At 37.3% G+C, this 21246-nt stretch overlaps 1 protein-coding gene and 1 pseudogene across 2 annotated transcripts in view; one reads left to right on the top strand and one right to left on the bottom strand.

Annotated features, from left to right (window-relative positions):
- Positions 1 to 7762, top strand: part of LOC104590467 (DNA topoisomerase, type IA, core) — a 92397-nt gene extending 84635 nt beyond the window's left edge. For both annotated transcript variants that reach the window (XM_010249144.3, XM_010249143.3), the window contains exons 14-15: positions 1515 to 1694; positions 6579 to 7762. In XM_010249144.3, coding sequence (XP_010247446.1) covers positions 1515 to 1694; positions 6579 to 7232 — 834 coding nt within the window. In that variant the 3' untranslated portion in view covers positions 7233 to 7762. The remainder of the gene's footprint in view (positions 1 to 1514; positions 1695 to 6578) is intronic.
- Positions 7763 to 9123: 1361 nt separating this feature from the next.
- Positions 9124 to 10562, bottom strand: LOC104590466 (ras-related protein RABA4d pseudogene; annotated as a pseudogene).
- Positions 10563 to 21246: the final 10684 nt, after the last annotated feature.

Below are 21246 nucleotides of genomic sequence, written 5' to 3'. Positions count from 1 at the left end.
CCAAACAGCAAGAAACCACAACTGGTAGCACCGAAATATCAACTGTATAAAAAAGAACAGAGAAGAAAGACTTTCCTGATGGGCAAACAAACACCACAGGAGTAACACCGAGGCTGAGGCGATCGTCGGAAAAGATACCGGTGAAGGTGGGTAGGCCGATCTGGGATTCCGCTTCCATTGGTAGGGGTGGTGAGATGCAGATGTCACTCGGAATGGGTGACCTAGAGATCGCAGCTGCTGCTCACTTGGGCAACATAAAGAATTCAAAGCTTCTCACTTGGGCAGCAGAGGGAAGAAAACCAGAAATTAGTTTCAGACTGGAATTGGTGTCTCCAGCTCTGATACCATGTGACAGAACAAGAATTGGAAGAAATTGATTTCTTTCAATTGAGAAAATAGTACATATATATACAGCCTTATAGATTTTAAAAAGGAAGAAAATCATACAGCCTTGCAGATACAAAAAAGGAAGAAAATCATACAGCCTTATAGATACTAAAATAGGAAGAAAATCAAAGAAAGAATAATTCCTATAATCAAGCTATTCCTAATTGGGCTAATACTACATATTTACAGCCTATAATTTCGTAACACACCCTTTAAATGGTTTTCCTTTAGTTCCCCTTCAAGAAATATTGGCTACACTTGTGAATGATGTAATTCAAATTCAATGTTCTAGCTTCATAGCGGAGGTTGTCACATTGCATCAGGTTATGTTTGGCATCAAGTATTTCTTTTCCTCAAGCTTACACAACTTTTGTTGGTGAAAAAAGAGAAGCTACAAGGCCAAGATGAGCATGGTCTCCAAAAGATGCAACAAAGTCTGAATAGCCATTTCACTCCTGCATTCTGCAAATTTATTAACTAGTGCCTGAGGTTGGTGTTATTCTAATGGAATTTGGAAATTGGCTTGGGTTTGGTCTAATGTAACAAGACCTGAACTTCAGGTTAATGTAACAAGACCTGCATACCTATCAACAAAGTCGGAAACCTGAAGGTCCTGAACTTCTGGTTAAATTGGGCTTTATGGGATTGTTGTTCTGATCTATTTCCTGTTGCTATTAACCATTCACTCTTTCCTGAATTCCTAATAATAAATAAAAAAATGTAAGGAAGATGTGCAAGTGAAAGTGCATATTTATATAAGGTTATAAAGAAAAAGGAAAAATGAAAGAAAAACAGGAAGAAATGCAGCCCTTCACCGTACATAGCTGTTGAATGAGTAAAATGAAGGAAAAGTATCCTACTGTGGATTTTCATTTGGTATCTCTTTGTCTTTTCCCAGAGATTTTCTGTTAGTTTCTTATTTAGGGTTTCGTGCATTCACAAATCTCTAGGTATACTTCTATACACACCAAGTAAGATTTGTTTTTGCAAGGTTTTTCTCATCCTACTTGATCATCTGAAACGTTAGATTTTGAATGTTTAGAAAGCAGCCATGTATCTCATCACTTCTGTTCATACTTGTTTTTTTATCAGGATGATTCAACTAGGTTCAATTCTCTTTACTGCAGATTGATAACATGGATGCATTGTTTGAAGCACAGTTCTCACCTTTAGCAGATTCAGGCCGTGTGCTCAGTAAATGTGGGAAATGTCTGCGGTACATGAAGTACATCTCCACTCAACCATCACGTTTATATTGTGGTACATGTGAGGAGGTTTATTATCTTCCTCAAAAAGGCACAATCAAGGTAATCTAATTCAATCTTATAAATAATTAATATAATTTTCCATTTGTATTTGTTGGTTCATATTGTTTTACATCGACACAGCAGAAGTAAGGTGCAGATACAGAGGTTGAATAAAAAGTGAAATATCAAAGATAGGCAGATGTCCCATTTTGAGTGATCCTTGAAACATACTCAATTAGCCATATTCTAGTATTCTACCATGTGAAACAGTGCTCATTTCTTCTTTTCACCATCTCCAGTTTACAATTTTTCTTGCTTTCTCTAGCCCTGCCCAACAGTATAAAAGTGTTTTTTTGTTTATATAGTGTTCTTATTCAGTTTGATGTCCTAGGGGCAATATGGTCTTTTTGATCCTTCTTTTTTTATGTTTGCCCAAATATAATAATACGAGGGCTGCCACAAGAAAACATGGTAACAGAGCAGGTTTTCTGATCCTATGGACTGATGTCTCTCTCTCTCATTCTTCTTCTTTAACCTGTGGATTTATAGACAAGTAAAGGAAGTAATCTTAGTAGTTTTTTGGACTGTCCTTGTTGAGAGTACTGAGGAGATTCATTACTGTGGACATAGAGGTGTGATATAAGGAGGTCTGATTGGTATCTTCCTTTGGATTCCAATCATCTGCAAGTGTTTCATGAAGTTATTAGGGTGTCCCCAGTGATTTACAAGGTGCGCACCTAGGCGCACAGGCGGGGCGCATTTTGGGGTATGCGCCTCGCCTAGGTCCTAGGCGCACCCCTTTCAAAAGGTGCATGCCTAGTGCCCCCGGCATGCGCCTTGTGCCTCAGCCCAGGCATGTGCCTTGCGCCTCAGCCCAGGCATGCGCCTTTTTAAAATTTTGCGCTTTTTGCTTTTTTTTTTTGAGTCTAACAGCTGGACCGGGGTCTCCGCCCCGGTGCCCCTGGACCCCCGACCACGCCCCTCAAGGCAAGCCTGAACAAGTCTATGTTAGGGTCTGAAATTCTTATTTCTCACATAAAAAAGTAATGATTTTATAATTTTCATTGCCTTTTAAGAAGATATTTTATTGCAATGAATGAATGAACAACATTAGCAAATAGGGGGTTCTCATGCTTGGGCCGAGAACCCCCTATTTGCTAATGTTGTTCATTCATTCATTGCAATAAAATATCTTTTTAAAAGGCAATGAAAGGTATAAAATCATTATTTTTTGTGTGAGAAATAAGAATTTCAGACCTTAACATAGACTTGTCCGAGCTTGCCTCGAGGGGCGTGGTACAAAAGCAACTTATAGAATCAAGAATGCAATATGTTTTACATCACATTAACTACTTGAAGCAATGCAATTAAGGAAAAAAAGAGATTGTGGGTTTTACATGCTTGAAAATGCTTTATATGTTTGCTTTATTTTTAAATTTTCATTTGAATACACTTTACATGTTATGTTTATGTATTTTAATTTTAGATAATAGGTTTTTTAAATCATTTATTTTAAAATTTAAGTTTATATTTTTCATTAACATTATGGTTAATATTTTTTGAATTTTTTGCATTTTTTTTTTAAAAAAAATTGGCATTTTTTTTGAATTTTCTGACTTTTTTTTTTAAATTTTTTAGCCTTTTCTTTTGTAATTTTGTGCCTTTCTTAAAAAGGCGCGTGCCTCGCCTTGCGCCTTGTGCCTTGTGCCTTGTGCCTTGTGCCTCAGGCGCAAATTGGTCCTTGTGCTTTTTTTGCGCGTTGTGCTTTTAAAACACTGGGTGTCCCACAAGGTTTGATTTAGAGGTTTTCTGCATGTTTCAGCTGTGTACGTTCCTGATTCAATGATTGTAGATTTATGTAGTATTCAAAAGTGAGGCTGTTTCTGTTCTTCACTGTTATGTTGTTTGCTGCATTCAGGAAGTTGGTATTAAAATCTGCTACCTCCAATGGAAGGCCCTTGATTTGCTCATCAGATATGCCCATTGGTTTGAGCATATGTGTGGACACTACATTTGTTGAACTGCCTTGGTCTCTCTGCACTCTTCTTGCTTCATAATCCATTCAGTCGTGCCATTATGTATGGTTTGTTGTGATCTGCAGTTCCCACCAACATCTCTTTAGGCCCATAACTGATTTCCTTTCTATAATGTGTTCTGATTTTTGAGTCAGTGCACATTATCTCTGCCATCATCCGGTGGTTGTCTTCTATTTTTACCATTTGCTCAAAAGTTCGTCTAAGATGGAAGCAATCCATCAAGCTATGTGTTACTTTGGTGATATTCACAAAAATGCTTGCTGTTTCTATCTCTTATTGGGTCATTGCTGTGGGGTGGTGGTGGCAACACGGTCTTTCCGTCCTCTACTAATTTCTTCATTATCAGGAGCACTTCTGATCAGTTGAATGGAAGGGTGGAGGTAGCAACTCCATTGCACGAACTTGGCCTGCCCTTTTTGCTCCTGACATTAAGATATTTTCATCTCTTCTCTACTAGGTATGCTTTTCTGGCTTTCCTGCAGAAGGTGATGCTTGCCACCATGTCGGTTTGTCTTTGGTTTACGGATTGATTTGCTGCTTCTTTCTACACATTTCCAGAGTTTGGAGAATTCTTGAATGTCCATGTTCTCAAGGTGGACCCTATAGCATGGGTGCATCCCTTGGAAACACTCATCAATTAAAATCTTTTTCCATCATGTATTCATCTTATTACCAGTTCTGTGGCTTGTCTGAATCGTAAGATGTAGGCCACTAGATATTCTGTGTCACCTTGACAAACATTCCTGTGGTCCTCCATGCTCATCTTTCTCTCCATCATGAACCATTTTCCCAAGAATCTCTTCACCAGGTCCTCCCATGACTTAAATACTACCCGATGCATGATTAAAAAACCATGTATAAGCTCATCCTATGAGAGTCTTGTAAAATTCTCTAATCTTCGGATTACCATGCAAGGGAACAGACCTAAGGTATCCTCAAATTTGCTCACATGCTCTTGAGCACTGCCATTTTGCCTGTAATATAGTTGCCATTATTGAGGTGGTGTATAGCCTACCGGATATGGCTTTTGAGCGATGCTCAGTGGATAGGGCTTTTGATACAAGCTTGTCTTCATCCTGCTTGTGCCTCCTATGACATTTTGCAGATTCTCATATAGTTCCTCTTTTTTCACTGGTATCGGGTATCCTTCTCCTTGCATAGAAGATCCAAGATCTGCTGCTGCCACTGGACTTGGTAACACTGGCAGTGTTGGCTATCACAGTGCTAGAGCAGGTTGCTGAGGTGGTTGTGCCTCTGTCGCTGGTGGTGATGCATGACTGCTCGGTTCTGATGTCTGTCTGCTCAGAGGGGCCAGATCTTGTTGGATCTGGGTGAAGTTGTCGATCCAGCTTGCTGCGGCCATTGGATCTGGCATAAGAGACTCATAATCTCCCTATCTCACGATCTGGCTTGTTCTTGTGCTTCTTGCATTCTTGCTTCATACCGACACTGGTTTTCATCAAATCTGCTTCGGTTTCCTTCCATTAGGTCCAGTTTCTGCAACTTTTCTTTGTTACGTTCAACTCTATTTGCTAACTCATACACCTTATGGCCATGATTTCATAATCACCTTGATTGTCAGCACAGATGTATTCTGCTTCAATTTACAAAGCTGCTGCTTCTTCCAGGGCATTGACTAGAGTTGGATCATCTGCACATATAGTAGATTTCCTCAGCGCCATGGTTCTCACATCAAGATAAGACAACAAGAACCAAAAATTCTTAATGGGAGAACACCGGGGCAGATTGGCCGATACCTACCTGATTGTTGAGTGAGGTTGGCTGTGGAATATCCATCCTCAGATCTGAGATCTGATGTTTTTATCCTAAGATCTGAAGTTGATCAGGATTGAGAGTGGACTTCGGGTTCTCCACTCAAACCTGGAGAGCTGGAGTCTGTTGTTCTGTGATCTGCCCTTTTTATAGCTTTCTTGGAATTTTCTTGAAACTTCCACATTTTCTATTAGCCTTTTTTAGCTATGTTTCTTGTTCTGTTTTTATCAGATCATGCAGAAAGTGTGATTTGGGAATATTCTAGACTACTTAGGCTAATGCCACGTCAGCCTAGATTAATATGGGAGATTATTGTGAAGTCCCGCACTGGTTATGGCACTAAGAGATGTGTCATTCCCAACCAAAATGTGTACAAGTTGAAGATTCTGTTTCTGTTGGAAACTATTGAAAACTATTAAAAACTATTGAAAACTGCATTTGTGACCTTTTTTGCATGTCTGCCAGCTCTGGTCTGTGGTGATTTGCTTGTCCATGCTCTTACACAATGTATTTGTTATAATAATTAAAAGGGTATTTAGGTCTATTACAACCTTCCCTTTAGGGGGAGTGTTAACTTCTTCAACCTTAACACAACTATTCCAAATATTTTCTTTTGTTGGCGACTTGGTGCAAATTTTAGATAAAGTGCACATTTTGCAAGTAGTCAGATATACAATGAGAAAAGATAACTTTGGTAGTTGATCTGAGAACTGGTCAAAGTTTTATAAATCTCTGGGTGGAGAGATAGAGTACTAATGTACTACTATATCTTTACTACCAGAAAGGCATTGTAGAGATGGAGGCTTTCTTGGACATGTGGTAGAAAGCGTAAGATGATGTATCTGCTCTGATCAGGATTCTGCATAGTCACTATATGTTATGATACTAACATAATATACAGCATGCTACTAACATTTTGGTTCTCCATGGTTTTGAATTACTGGTCATTTTTGAAGTGAATAACAGTTGATGTCATAAACTTGAATGACTTCAATAAATAGCATTATAGCAATAATAATATAACATTTGAGGTGAGAAATTGTATTGTTATTATTACCGTTCTTTTGTCTACTACATCCTTATCCAATGCACAAGCATGATTTTAATTTCCAATTGCTCATGTTCAATTTTGCAGCTGTACAAGGAACTTGTATGCCCTCTCGACAACTTTGAGCTCTTAATCTTTTCCATGGCTGGCCCAGAAGGAAAGTCCTTGCCTTTATGTCCTTATTGTTACAATAGTCCTCCATTTGAAGGTATAGACACTCTCTTTGGAAGCCTTAAGATAAGCAATTCGGGAAACTCAACGAAAGGAGCTGGCATGCCATGTTTCCTCTGTCCACATCCCACATGCAGGCATTCTATGATATCCCAAGGGGTGTGTGCCTGCCCTGAGTGCAATGGTACTCTTGTTCTTGATCCAGTCAGTGCTCCCAAGTGGAGACTTTATTGCAACATATGCAACTGCCTTGTCTTCCTTCCTCAGGGTGCCCACAGGATTTCAACAACCCGAGAGCGGTGTCCTGACTGTGATTCTACAATCATAGAAGTTGACTTCAATAAGAAAACAACACCTCTGAAAGATGGGGCCACTTTGCACACTGGCTGCATTTTGTGTGATGAATTGCTACATTCTCTTGTGGAGATGAAGCATGGGAAATCTTTCTTCAAACGAATGGGAGGGAGACCAAGGGGAAGAGGAAGAGGAAGAGGAAGAGGAGGCAGCAGGGGAAGGGGACGGAGTGGTGGAAAACGAGAGGACCCAAAAATGAGCTTCCGAGACTTCTGACATATGTTGAATTCAGTCTTCCTACATAGTTTGATTTATAAGCAGACAGCATTAGTTAATCATATAACATGGAAGAATTGTTGCTTCTGTTGTTATGGTTCCTAAAAGGAAGCTCTTTGGAGTGGAATATACATGAAATTTCTGAAGGTGTTGGATCTCATTCAATCTCAAAAAATCATGACCACAGACACTGGCTTGGCTTCATTTGGCGTGTCATTATAATTTGTACATTATTGTAGATTGATCTTGGCTATGTGGTGCACCTCACAATAGAACCTCGATTTTCTTCCAGGAGATAGAAAAGCGGTCAGGATATATTGTCGTTAAATCTGAAGCACTCTAGAATAGAATGTTGCTCTGTTTCTCTATGTAATACTGTACTTTTATTCCATTTAATATGGACACTATTGAGGCTAAGGTTAACCCTTCTAAAGCTCTTCATTACAGAACTGCAAACCCTTTCATCTTTAAGATGGTACGAAGACGCGTGTGCTTGCTGATTTAATTGAACTATTAAGGAGAAGTTCCCAGTAGCCGATCGGTTTTACTGTAAATATTTTGTATTTCCATAAAAATCTCATATGACAATCACAGGGCTGTCAATGGATCGGTTCTACCCTTCCATTGACTCGGGGTTCTTTATTTTGGGCAAAGTTGTAATTTCCTTTTGCTTTTATGGGGGCTCCAGCCCAACCCGGGGAGTTGAAGAAAGTTAGAAAGTTTGTTTCCCCTTTCTTATAATTAATTCTGTTTATCACTTTATTGTTAATGGAAAGTTACTGTTATTGATCCGAACCGATTATAGCTGTTCTAGTTCCAAGCCATGTTGGATCGGTTCTGGTTCCAGGTTTGCCGATTATTATCGATTCGGGACTGGTTTGGGTTGTTTCGAACCAGTTAATATAATACATGCTACATTCATATAATGGTTGTTTGTAATTCTAGATATAGTTATTTCTAACTACTAGATATGATAAGAGATGATCATTTGAATCGTCAGAACCCAGAGGTCTAGAAACCTAGGTTTTTCTTGCTTTTTGTCATTTGAATAGCCAGAGCCTAGAGGTATATAATGAAAAAGGGAAATTTGTGGGAAAATCCTAACTGCGTTTTCTGAAATTCCTCACCAAGTATCAGTTCCTAGATCTATACCTTAGCATTCAGGTTGTTTGAAATTTTTGTGAGATGACCATTTTGTTTTCTCCTTTATTCTATCTTCAAAACCCAAGTTGATGAAATCAGGACTCGTGCGATGTATAGGCTTTGTTTAGAGAAATTAAAAGTAGTAGTAGTAGTGTTTTGCCCTCTTTTAATTCTCTATTCCTCTCTTAAACAAATGAAAAAAAAAAATAAAATAGAAATAAGATGGGAAAAATTCAAAACTTGGGTTTGAAGAGAGAATAAAAAAAGGCAAAATAGTTTCAAAATAGTTTAGAACTGATGGACTCCGAGTTAGTTGGAATCTTAAGTAGCTGTCCGTCCCAAAAGAAAATTCAGGGGCCTAGTAGGTCTCACTACCTCCAGAATACTGGGCAACTGTCCCAACTTTACCCATTTTTTCTTGGTGGCATTATGGACCCTTGGTGTTCACCTGAGATCCATCCATCTGTAGGTAAACAGATAAGGCTCACCATGAACCATGACACATCGCCTTAAAGAACGGTATCTAAAAATGCGATCCCATTTAGGAAACCAAGATTCAATTTGTTTAGAACTTTAGATGGAACATGGATCCACCAATCTGAATTTGACAAATAAGATTTAATTTCAATCAGAATATCATTGGATTAAATTTAGACACAAGTTAATATCCTTATTTGCAGCCCTACTGACTTACATTTCTATACTTCAAATGTTCTAGGAAGAATGAAGCATGGATGCTTGTCTCGTCTGACCCAGAAAAAAAAAATTTAAGTAATTGTTAAAGAAGAAAGATATCGTTCAAATGTTGACTCAATCCTTACTCAAGAATGAGACTACCTGTAGGCAATCTAGGAGAAGATCTCCTCATCAAGCAGGTAAATCATGTCTTCTGATCTTATTTTCTAAGACTTCTCACCCCATGTTTTTGCTTTGCAGGAAATGATCATTTACTACAACAGTAGACGACCTGGGACTCTTGGAGCCAATATAAAACTAGCTGCAGTCTGCAGAGGAGAGGAGAAATTTTGGGCAAAATATCAAAAAAGAAGAAAACAAAAATATATATACTCTCCTGCTATCAGCTACCTTAACTTTGTTTGTTTACTCTGTGCAGCATGATTGCTTCTTCTGACTATCTTTTGTGTCCAGCTTCGTACCCTTGAGATCCGGGTTTAGCACCAAAGGCCGTTCCACATCGCCGCCGAATGATTTCCGGCTATTAGCATAGTAAATGTGCTCTAACACCGAAAGAAATGCCTTCTCTACATTGGTAGCATCCAGAGCTGATGTTTCCAAGAACATGAGGCCTTCTCTTTCTGCAATCTCCCTGCCGGACTCAGTTGGCACAGACCTCATTACTTCCAGATCACACTTGTTCCCAGCAAGCATAATTACTACGTTTGGCCCGGCGTAGTGCCGGAGGTCGTTGAGCCACCGGGGAACATGGTCAAAGGACGGCCTACTGGTTATGTCATAGACGAGTAGAGCCCCCAGAGCCCCACGGAAGTAAGCACCTGTCATGGATCGGAAGCGCTCCTGGCCTGCTGTGTCCCATATCTGAGCCTTCACCAGCTTCTTGTCAATGAGGATTGATTTTGTCTGGAACTCTACTCCAACTGTAGACCTGCAGTCTGCGCTGAACTCATTCTTGGAAAATCTTGACAACAGTTGAGTCTTCCCCACTGCTGAGTCCCCAATCACCACCAGCTTGAAAACATAGTCCATCTACCCACACCCCACATCCAACTAATAACCTTTCTGTTGCTGGTGTCTGTCGGTAATATGGATCACCATATCCAACTCTGAAGATGAAGAATGGAGCTAGCTCGTTCAGGAACCATAGGCAGATGGGATAGAATTTAAAATTTCAAGTGGGCTGGAATCCATCAATTTGTTTGTGGGTCTGAACTTCTCTCAAGGGTCAATTAAAATTATCAATGTGGGCCAGAAATTTTTCTGCTTCATCACCGTTTACAGAACTATATTGTCCTTTTTGTTCTTCCCAAAATTTAAATGAAAGTGATGAGGAAGGTCCAATAAAATAAGAGTGGCAGATGTTCGTTTGTTTGTTTGTTTGCTGGTGACAGCCAGCAAATGGTTTCATAAGGATGGACGGCTCTTGAAGCTCTAGTTCATCCTGTTAGTGCTGGGTTTTTCTGGGTCTGTGGCTCACCGAATTGATCACAGTCACAGCCTGTGAGAGGGTCTTGTTTGTCTATTTTTATTAAAGCAACCAACTTTACACAGTCTAAGCCATTACAGCCTGGAACTCTTTAATGAACCAGTGAACCACGGGATGCACGAATACCATTACATGATTTATTGCTCACTTGGCCATGATAAGAAAGAAAATTTTGATTTTGATGCTTCCTAACCAAATTTTGATCAAAATAATCTTAATCAAGTGACATCATTATAACTTATAACCTCAGATGAAACCAGTGTTTTAGAAAACAACCATTTTTGTCGGGTAAACTGTTCAATGGTTTGGGTCAAAAGGGTCAAGTCATGACATCATAAACATGTAATAAATAAATAAATTAGATAAAAGTGTATCAAAATTACAAAAGATTGCAATAATAAAAAGAAGTCATGTATGGGTTGAGTTTAAACCCATTTTAGCTCAGCCCAGACTTGAATCCAACGATGCATCAAATTTCAGCGTGGGCTGGGCCTGGGATGGATAATTCGTATTTGACCTTTGGCTTGATTTGGGCTCGGGCCTTATGCCCGATTCTATGGGTTGAGTTTGAACCAGGCTCAGCCAACCCACTTATACCCCTAGCAATGTTTAGAAAAACGACTTGGAATTGGATCTGTTCTGGCCACTGGTTTTTAGGTCAATCTTTTAATCACCTGGTTCGAATGGATAGCCCGTTCTGATAAAAAAATTTTAAAAATAATTAAAATAAAAAATGACCTAAATCATTGAATAGATCAACGGTTCAACCACCCGGGTCAATGGGTTAATTCAATGATTTTTGGCCTGGGGTCGGATTTATGATAAAAACGGAACCGGCCACCTGAATGATTCTCGGTCCGAACGGTCCGACCTTCTGGTCAATGGCGGTTTGAAAACATTGACCCCTAGTGATTGCCATGTGCATGTTTAAACATTTCTAAAACCCCAAATTACTCTTATATAACTTATGCAATGCACGAAATTAAAGTAAAAGTCCTATGACATTCAAATTGAAACAAATCTGTTTGAGTGCAGCCTAGAGAGTGATAAAACTTCCTATGAATAATCCATATTAATTTTTTACTATGAATTAATTTTAAATTTTATTAATACAAAGAAATAAATAATTTCAGTATTTTTAATTTTATAAAAATATTTTTATTAATTTTTTACTTTTTAATAATTAATCTTAATAATAATTAATTAATAGTAACACCAAAACATCTTTCATTTTGTGAGGAGGATGACTCCAAATGTTTGAGATGGGTGTGAGGACCATTTTGTGAGGAAATTAGGATTCGCTCAAAATCCAAACAGAGATCCAGCATCAGAACTCAAAAATATAAATTCAACTTATGTTCAAATTAAAGAAAAGGGAGAGCTCTGACTATGAATGTGTGAGACAAATAATTAAATTATAAACTTGAATAGAAGGAAATCGTGTTCAAGGGAGATTTAAGTAATATACCCTAAATTTTATTAATAAAAAATAACAGCTTAATTCTACTAAATTTATTGTGTTTTTAATTTTTGTTAATTTCTAATCACTTTCATTGAATTTATTAATTTTTGATAATTATATATTATTTTTGTGCAATTTTACTATTTTTATTATGTTTGATTACGCCATTTATTTACCAATTGAATATAAATTTAGTAACTTATTTAAAACAATCACTACTATTGGTTATTAATTATGATGTATTACTTTTGATTTTGTTTTGAGGTTATTAATTAGTAAAATAATTAATGTATATAATTTTATTAAAATTGCTATTAGTGTTATTATTCGTTATGATTTTAATTTATTTTTAAATTATTGTTCATTTATTATTGCTATTATTGATTTTATTGTTTTTAGTTTACTATTTAATAATTAAATTATGAAAATTTGATGGACACATTCAATGTGCGGTAAGCCGGTAATACATTACTGTACCCTACACGGGTTCCTTAAAGGGGTAACCATGGACCCAGCTAACACAAACCCATAAGAGCCAAAAATGGGTTGCATAAAACCCATTTACATTGTCTTCTTCGCCCGACTGCTAAAAATGTGGCCTTAAATCTCATATCTTGATCAATCACTTTGCGATTGTGGCTCTTGATTATTACTTGCTGCTCTCTCTCTCTCTCTCTAATTGGTTTTTCTCTTGCCTATGATTCGTTTGAATTTGAGGTTAGTTTACAGTATAGCCTTTTTTTTTTTTTTCTTTTCGTTCGGAGGTGCCTTTAGACTAAATGTCAACAAATTAACTATATAGTAGAAGTGTTTTTATTTCTCAAACAGTACGAAATTAACTTATTTTCTACAACAAACAAAAGAACTTAAGCAACGTACATGTGTTGAAGTTCTCTACAGATGAAGGCTCTAATAGATTGAACTTTGCTAACGGAAACGCCATTAGAAAATATGTTGAAGTCTACAACTGAAACACTAATAGAAGATAAACTAGATTGAACTTTGCAACTCAAATGCCATCTGAAAATAATTAAACAACATACATGTGTTGGGTTTCTTTGCAAATGAAGCGTTAAGTAGAAAGTGTCTTGTGGTTATCTGAAGTCTGAAGATAAAGTGTATTGAACATATTTGATGAGAAGTAATTTGGTCCTTCGAATTAAATTGCAATACGTGGCTTCCAAGTAATACCTCGGCGCTGAGTAAGTAGATCATCTCGGTAGGTCGGCTGGTAGTACCTCGCTAGTGCTGACCTAAAGTACACCGGCCACGTCGACCTAAAGGTACTATTGGTGACCTACAAGATGTATTCGCTGACTTGTCACATAGATCCATTGCCAGTTCGAGTTCTCCGGAATATTAATGAGTCGACCTTTAGGCCGACCTACCCGCATCATGCACATCAGAGTCAATCGGATGAACCTTAGCCCTTTGCGCAGATTACATAACTAACGTCATTACTCTCTCCCAACTTAATGGAAACGACTCTGTGAGAGCCTGAGACCCATTACATGAGGTCTCTCACCACTCACACTGATATAAAGGGCTCATTTCCGCTTCAAGAGGTATGCGCTATTAAGCTCTCACACTCTCTAATCTTTTAAACATCTCTAAAAACTCTTTACTAACTTAAGCATCAGAGTGCTCACATCGGGTAAAAGCGACCCGGGCACTCTAACTCTCTCTCTGTTATTGAACTATATAGCTCGGCTAGACTTAATTCAACCAATCTTAGCTTGGCTACCGATAGAGAAAACTTCCAATTCGAGATCCGAGTCACCTGCCACATGAGAGCCGTCAGATCGCACACCATTAAGCTTCCTCTCCAAATCATTCCACATGCACTCACTAGAGAGACTTTGAAATACGAAAATACTTTTCAATAGATGTTGGAACTTTCCCTATCTTGTTTAGCAGAATGGTGAGAGAAGTTTTGGAAGATCAAACTCTCTTGATTGCGATTGATCTAACTCCCATGCCTGATTTTTCCTCCTACAAATACGTAATCTAAACTTTCTATGAGAGTGTTCATTGTAATAGGTAATCTATGAATAAGAGTCTTGCTGACATGGTGGGTGGGTGGGTAAGGAAGGGGAGGAAAGAGAGAGCTGAGAAGGGTTGAAGGGAGAAAGGAGAAATGAGAGGAGGAATGGTAGAATGAGAGGGCTGCTGATGTGGCCCATGTCATTGATATATTTTATATAAATAGTTTGATGATTTAATGTTTTTAGATGAAAATACTGATGGGCTTGGTTGATATTTGTTGATTTCAATGCCATTTCCTCAGCCGCGGATAAAGATGTGAGAATTATTTTTAGGGTCCGTTTGGTTTGCAGGAATAGGGGTTTGGAATCGGAATTGGAATGGGTTATTCCAATTCTAACTGTTTGGTTGGGTGGAATCGGAATTCTATTCCCATTCCTGCTGGATGGTATTCCCCCATTTGAGGGAATGGCCATTCCCTGCCCCTCTTTTGGGAATGAAATTCTATTCCTGCTGATTTTAATTCCCATTCTTATTCCTGTTTGAACCAAACAGACTATAGGAATGGACCATTCTAATTCCGATTCCGATTTCAATTCCGGACCCTTACTAATTTTTGGGGATCCCAATTATCACTTTTTTCATGTCTCGGCAATTCAAAAAGAAAAATAAAAAATCGTAACATAATTGGTGTGATCAAGCAAACTGATGTCTCTTGGTGCTTTAACCAAAGAACTATAGAGGATACCTTCTTCAATTTTTACAAAAATCTCTTCACAGAAGAACCCATTGAAGATTTTGAAGGTACGAACCTCTTTTCTTCTATTATTATAGCTGAAGAAAATTATAATTTGTGTGCTATTCCTTCTTTTGATGAGAGGGTGCCCTTTTATCTCCCTACTTGTTTCTATTGGTGACTGAGAGACTCTTTCAAGGATGCTTTCAAATTTGCAAAGCCAGAAGGTTATTCACGGAGTGAAGGTCAACAGGGCAACTCCAGCTATTACTCACCTAATATATGTTAACGATCTCATCATTTCTGGGCAAGCTACTATATCTGAATTATATTGATGCTATTTATAAAGCCCTTCAACGGTATTGTAACTGGGTCAGTCAATCAACTTCTCCAAATCAGCCATTCACTTCAGTCCTAATATCCACAGCCGTTTCTTCCTTGGAAGATTCCAACAGTTGATGGGGTCAAGATAATGCAATAGACAGATAAATATGTCGTAATCCATTGTTTTAAGTAAGGGTGGCAAATGGGTGGATTGGGTAAGGTTGGGTAAGGGCTGAATACCAATCTATCCATATTGACCCATCAACCCACTATGATCCATCATCAATTTTTGTTATAGGGTCATAACCACTCTTACATTGACCCACCCATATTGATTCTTAATCACCCTCACCCACACTAACCCACCTACCCTCACCTACAAATACAAAAATGGGCCAAGTCGGCCTGTATACCCGAAATAATAATTTGTAAGAGGAAAATCTCTCTCAAGGTTGTCACATGGCAGAAACGGGTCAGGTCAACCCGTATACCAAAAAATAACAAAATTTTTAAAGGAACATCTCTCAAGATTGCCACGTGGCAGAAATGGGTCAGGGCAACCCGTATACCTGAAAATAATAATTTTTGAGAGAATAATCTATCTCAAGGATGCCAGCAAAAGAACCGGGCCGAGCCGATCTGTATACCCGAAAAAAAAAACATTTTTGAGAAAATTCTCTCTCAAGACTACCATGTGACAAAAATGGGTCAAGTCAACTCGTCTACCCGAAAATGTAAAAATTGTAGATAAATGTAGAAAATGCAAAATATTCAGAAAAATACAAAAAATACCAGAAAATTACGAAAAAATGCAGAAAATGCAAAACTTTTGCAAAAAATCATAAAAATGCAAAAAAAAAACCAAAAAATTGCAAGAAATGCAAGAAAACACCAAAAAATGCAGAAATTATGCAAAAGAGCATAAAAAATTGTAAGAAATGCAAAAAATACAAGAAAAAAATAGAAAAATACCATAAAATTGCAAAAATGCAAAAACAAATACCAAAAAATTACAGAAAATGCAAAAAAAAAGCATAACATTTATAGAAGTGCTTTCGTAAAAGTACTTTTACAAAAGTACTTCTATAAAAGTACTTCATAAAAGTGCTTTCATAAAAGTAATTTCGGAAAAGTGCTTTCATAAAAGTACTTTTATAAAAGTTCTTTCGTGTAAAAGTAGTTTTGTAAAAGTGCTTTCGTGTAAAAGTGCATTTGTAAAAGTACTTTCGTAAAAGTACTTTTTTAAAGTGCTTTCGTGTAAAAGTACTTTTGTAAATGTACTTTTATAAAAGTGCTTTCGTGTAAAAGTACTTTTGTAAAAGTTCTTTCGTAAAAGTGCTTTTATAAAAGTGTTTTCATGTAAAAGTATTTTTGTGAAAGTGCTTTTGTGTAAAAGTACGTTTGTAAAAGTGTTTTCGTGTAAAGTTGCATGTGAACACGGAAGTAAGTAAAATATATTTTGTTTCACTTTTAATAACAAAATGAAATGTGGCATGGTGGTTTGGAATGGCAATGAGGTGTGGATGTGCTAAGAGGCCTGGGTTTGATTTTACTTTAATTGCTTTTTTGAGATTTGGTGAGTATAGATTGAGTTTGACTTTGATCCAACCCATCCTGACCCACACAACCCCATCCTGTCCTTGCTAATGGGTACAATCAACTCAACCCACCCTAACCCTTTTCCATTGACCCTAATGGGTTACTCGACCCATAATGACCCGCCAATAGAATGGGTGGGTTCCAAGGTGGGTGGATTGGATGGGTCAAATGAATTGGGGTCAAGATTGCCGGTCCTAGTTTCAAGGTTGGAGCTCTAAAACATGGATACAATTTATCATGGATAAAATGAAAAAATGACTATGTGGCTGGAGATCCAAGTGCCTCTCATGCGGGTAGATTAACGTTAATCAAGTCAGCAATGGCTAGCGTTCCAGTGTATTTATGGAATTATGTCTACTATTCTCATGTCTAAGAAGTTTTGTGATGACCTCCATGCTCTAATGCGTGAATTCTGGTGGGGGTTTAAGGAGGGTGGTTCCCACCCACATTTATCCTAAGGCGCGGGATGCTTGCATGACCCCAAAAGAAAGGGGTTACCTTGACTGTGGTGCCGAGACAGTTCCTGGGCTGGGCATGTTCTGGGCAATTCATTTATTCACGTTCATGTTTTAGTTTTTAGTAAAAATAAATTAATATATAATTACTAATTTATCCATTCTCATGGTAAGGTGGCATTCCCAGAAATTCTCTCGACAGCATAGGCTGTTGCCCCCAACAGCTAAAGTTTTTCCCAAAAGAAATGAGGGATCTTGGGATCAGGAATTTTATGCTAATCAACCAATCTTTAATCACCAAGTTGGGTTGGTTGTTTATCTCTCAGCTGAACAACTTTTGGAATGTTAAAGCTAGCTCCAGTAATTCTAAGGTTTGGTGGGCCATTGTGAGTTGTCGTTATGTGTTGAAGAAGGGTGCTTGTTGGATCATCGGGGATGAAACTAAAGTTAATGTGCAAAATGATCCTTGGGTCCCATCCATTAGCTCATTTAAACCAATACTCAGAGGTGATTTAATTTAGATTCTTCATGTCTAGCCAATTATTTCTTCTGTTCAGAGTCTATACAATGGGATTTGACAAAGGCCTGTGCAAGAAATTGTTGACCCTTGGACATCAAAACAGATTAACAATATCCCACTTCAGCAAAATCACCCCAATCTCCCAAGACTCACTTCTTTGGATTTTAACTCCTAAAGAAGTCTTGAATCTCTCTTAGCTCCTCTTTGATAGCTCATGCTCATTCAGATGTTTGGAAGAAGCTTTGGTCATTTAAGTTGCCACCTCCAAGAGTGATCATCACTTTTATTTGGAGATGCTTGTCTAAGTCATTACCTGTAACAGCTGTTCTGGCCCGTCATAGTAACAAATTTGATCCCAGATGTCCATACAATAATTAATGAAGATAGTGAATCTTTAGAACATTTGTTCAATTCTTCCTCTGTCCTTTGGCAAAATCAGTTTGGTGGATGTCGAACTTGTCCTTGAGATCTGAAACAATCTCATGCTCATTACTTGTTGAGTGGATTCAACATGGGATCATTAGCTCGAATCCGAGAAATGATGAGATATATTCTATCTTCGAAGAGGTGCGTGGTTGTGTTAATGTTATGTGGCATATCAGCTGGCATTCTCATAACAAAGTTCTTTTTGAGAACAAGGTCAGTAGCCATGGCCATGTTAGCTGATTACAGGTCAGTCCAATTAGCAGATATATACTTCTCAAGTCACAGTTGGATTCTCCTCGATTGCTGACCAATTCGGATGGTTTCCTCCTCCCAGTGGTTGCATTAAAATAAACGTTGATATATGCTGCAGTCGCAACATCCTCATTTTTCGTTATTCGTCAGCCCACCATGTTACTAGCCTGGCTTTACGCATCAAGCACTGTGATTCATTGGTTGGTGAAGCTCAAGCTCTACTAGATGGCTTAAACTTTGCTAAGTTTCTAAATCTCCGTAGGATTATCATTGAGGGAGATGCTCTAGAACCGATCCGGCCTTGTTGGAGGTACACACCTCCCCTCCTTGGTCCATATGTGCATATGTGATTGATTGCAAGCGGCTCCTTTCTTCCATTGAATTTGCCTTGGTTAAAAAGGTCTCTCGAAAATTATATAAGGTTGCTCATGTACTTGCCAAACTTGGTACAATGGTTTGTTTTGTTTGGTTTGGAGAAAATCCAAAATTTATCTCAAACTCCAAATTGTTTTGTTAGAAAGTATATGTTCTTAGCTTCAATCACATTGATGTACAAATACATTTATTGTAAATGAATAAAAGTATATTATTGTTTCATGTTGATATTCGTATGTTTCTGTGTAATTACTCCCTAAACTGGATACTTGTGAGACTCGTATTAGTTTAGAATGTTCTCAGCCATTAGCACTATAAAAAATGGGTTTTGGAGATGTTTCCAAAACATTGTCAAAAGTGAGGCAAACATCGCAAAAAGGTTTTGGTGACGTTTGCTAAATGCCGCATTTAAAATAATCGCAAAATGATTTCATGACATTTATGCACACTTTTGACGACGTTTGCAAATGTTGCCAATCTTTTGAGAAAAGGCATGTGTAGAGGATTTCGCAACGTTAATGAGAGTTTTAACGACATTTCTTAAACATCATCAAAGACCATTATTTGCAACGTTTAATAAACATCACCAAAAACTCATTTAAATATAAAAAAAAAACCTATGCCAAAGGTCATAGGGCCTTTTCTATTAAAAAAATTGCCAAGAATCAATGATCACCGGTATATATCAATATTAGTGGAGAGGGGCCCAACCACCCAGAAGACTCTAAATTGGTATTTTACCTATAATAAACTTAGGGAGTTTATCCTACTAAGGTTGACACTGGTGTACTGCCAAAGAAGTTGGAGCAGCTTGTCTCAACTGCTAGGTTAAACCCAAAGCACATGTAGTGTTTGTTTAGATGAAACACTGAACTTGGACAATTTTCTAATTATGCCCTGGACCTTGGAGATTGATGGGCAAAACTAGAAAGGTACCCAATTATAATTGTTACTTGTAATTTGACAATAAACCTGCAAATTTGTTAAATTGATACATCTCCAATTGGGAATGATAATTTAGTAATATTACTAATTTCAGAAAAAAGAAAGGTATTAAATTAATCATTAAAACATGATAATATATTTATATAGTTAGTTAGGGTCTCGATCAGTTACGAACATATATATATATATATATATATATATATAATGTACGAATGCTCTCACAATATTTATGGAATTTTGGTTGGACAAAAATTACCCTTTTGTTTAATATTTTCTGAAGTGTAAATAAGGGCAAAACAAGTATTTCATGTCTTTGATAAAGGTTGAAATTAAAGACTATAATTGCTCAGTGTGTATTGAATATTAAGATGTAATTGAATTGCTTGGTCATAAAAAAATTTTATGTTTGGCATTATATGAAGTGTAAAGAAGGAGAAAACAAGTATTTTCTAACGTGCTTGATAAAACCTATTTAATGACTGAAATTAATGACTATAGTTTCTTAACATGATTGGTAATTGAAAGTGCCCAAAGACCAAAATATATTTAATACTTCACTCTATCATTATTAGTAAAAGATTCTTTACATGTGTCTTCCTATCCAATTGTCCTAAATTGTCATTGAAACCCAAGTGTTCTCAGTTGGTTGTTGAAATCTCCCTTGAAATTTGGTAATTGTAATCACCTCCCCTAAACTTTCTGACATAGTTGCAAGTAGACTCCCCTTGTTAGAATCCTCTGATAAGAGAAACAAAAATGTTCAAAATACCCATGCAGTTACTAGTGAGGATGGTTTCTACAAAAAATAAATAAATAAATAAATAAATAAATACAAACTTTATGAACAAAAGAAAAGAGTCGTAGCTTTACATTTGAGTGATTGATATGAAGGGAAAATTTGGAAAATAAATCAATTTCTAAAAAAAAATGAAGGGTTTAAGATAGCAATTGATATGAAGAGAAAATTTGAAAAATAAGCATTTTGGTCAAAAGTGATATTTTGGACATTTTCATGCCTCTTGTTAGAATATTCTAATAGAGGGGGTTTGCTTGCAACTGAGTTAGAAAGTATAGGAAAGGTGATTGCAATCACTGAACTTTAGTGGAGGTTTCAATAGTTTACTCTTTTATTTAATTGAAAGTGCGAAGTATTTGATGATTAATGTCAATTTAACATCTAACGACCAAATCCTTATAGTTAAATTGGTCTAACACCTTCTTAAAGGGCCAAAACGATATAAGCAATTGTGCCACATTGGGAAATGACTTGCACACTTGTAGAATTGTTCCAATCACTCATTTTTTGTAACTTTCAAAAAAATCATCCATTTTTTGTATAAGATACATTACTGTAACTCCATTTCAATGTTTATTTGTTTCTATGAATTGACAATATTCACTTTAATTTTGGGGATGTCCTTAGCTTGACAAACATGGGATTAGGGATTTTGATGGGTAGGGATTTATGACCTTTCTTAGCCTGGCTCGGCCTACCTGGCCTGAAAATTCTTTAGCATAGGTAATCAAATCTCTCAAGACCAGTCCAACTTGGACCCATATCAAGCCCGCACATAATGCAGGTTGGACCCAAGACAAGCAAGCCCTATGTGCG

The sequence above is a fragment of the Nelumbo nucifera genome, chromosome 1 (assembly GCF_055504915.1).
Source record: "Nelumbo nucifera cultivar China Antique chromosome 1, China Antique-T2T, whole genome shotgun sequence".
NCBI classification, from domain to species: domain Eukaryota; kingdom Viridiplantae; phylum Streptophyta; class Magnoliopsida; order Proteales; family Nelumbonaceae; genus Nelumbo; species Nelumbo nucifera.
The sequence above is the reverse complement of the archived record's forward strand: the minus strand, read 5'-3'. Positions and strand labels throughout refer to the sequence as shown.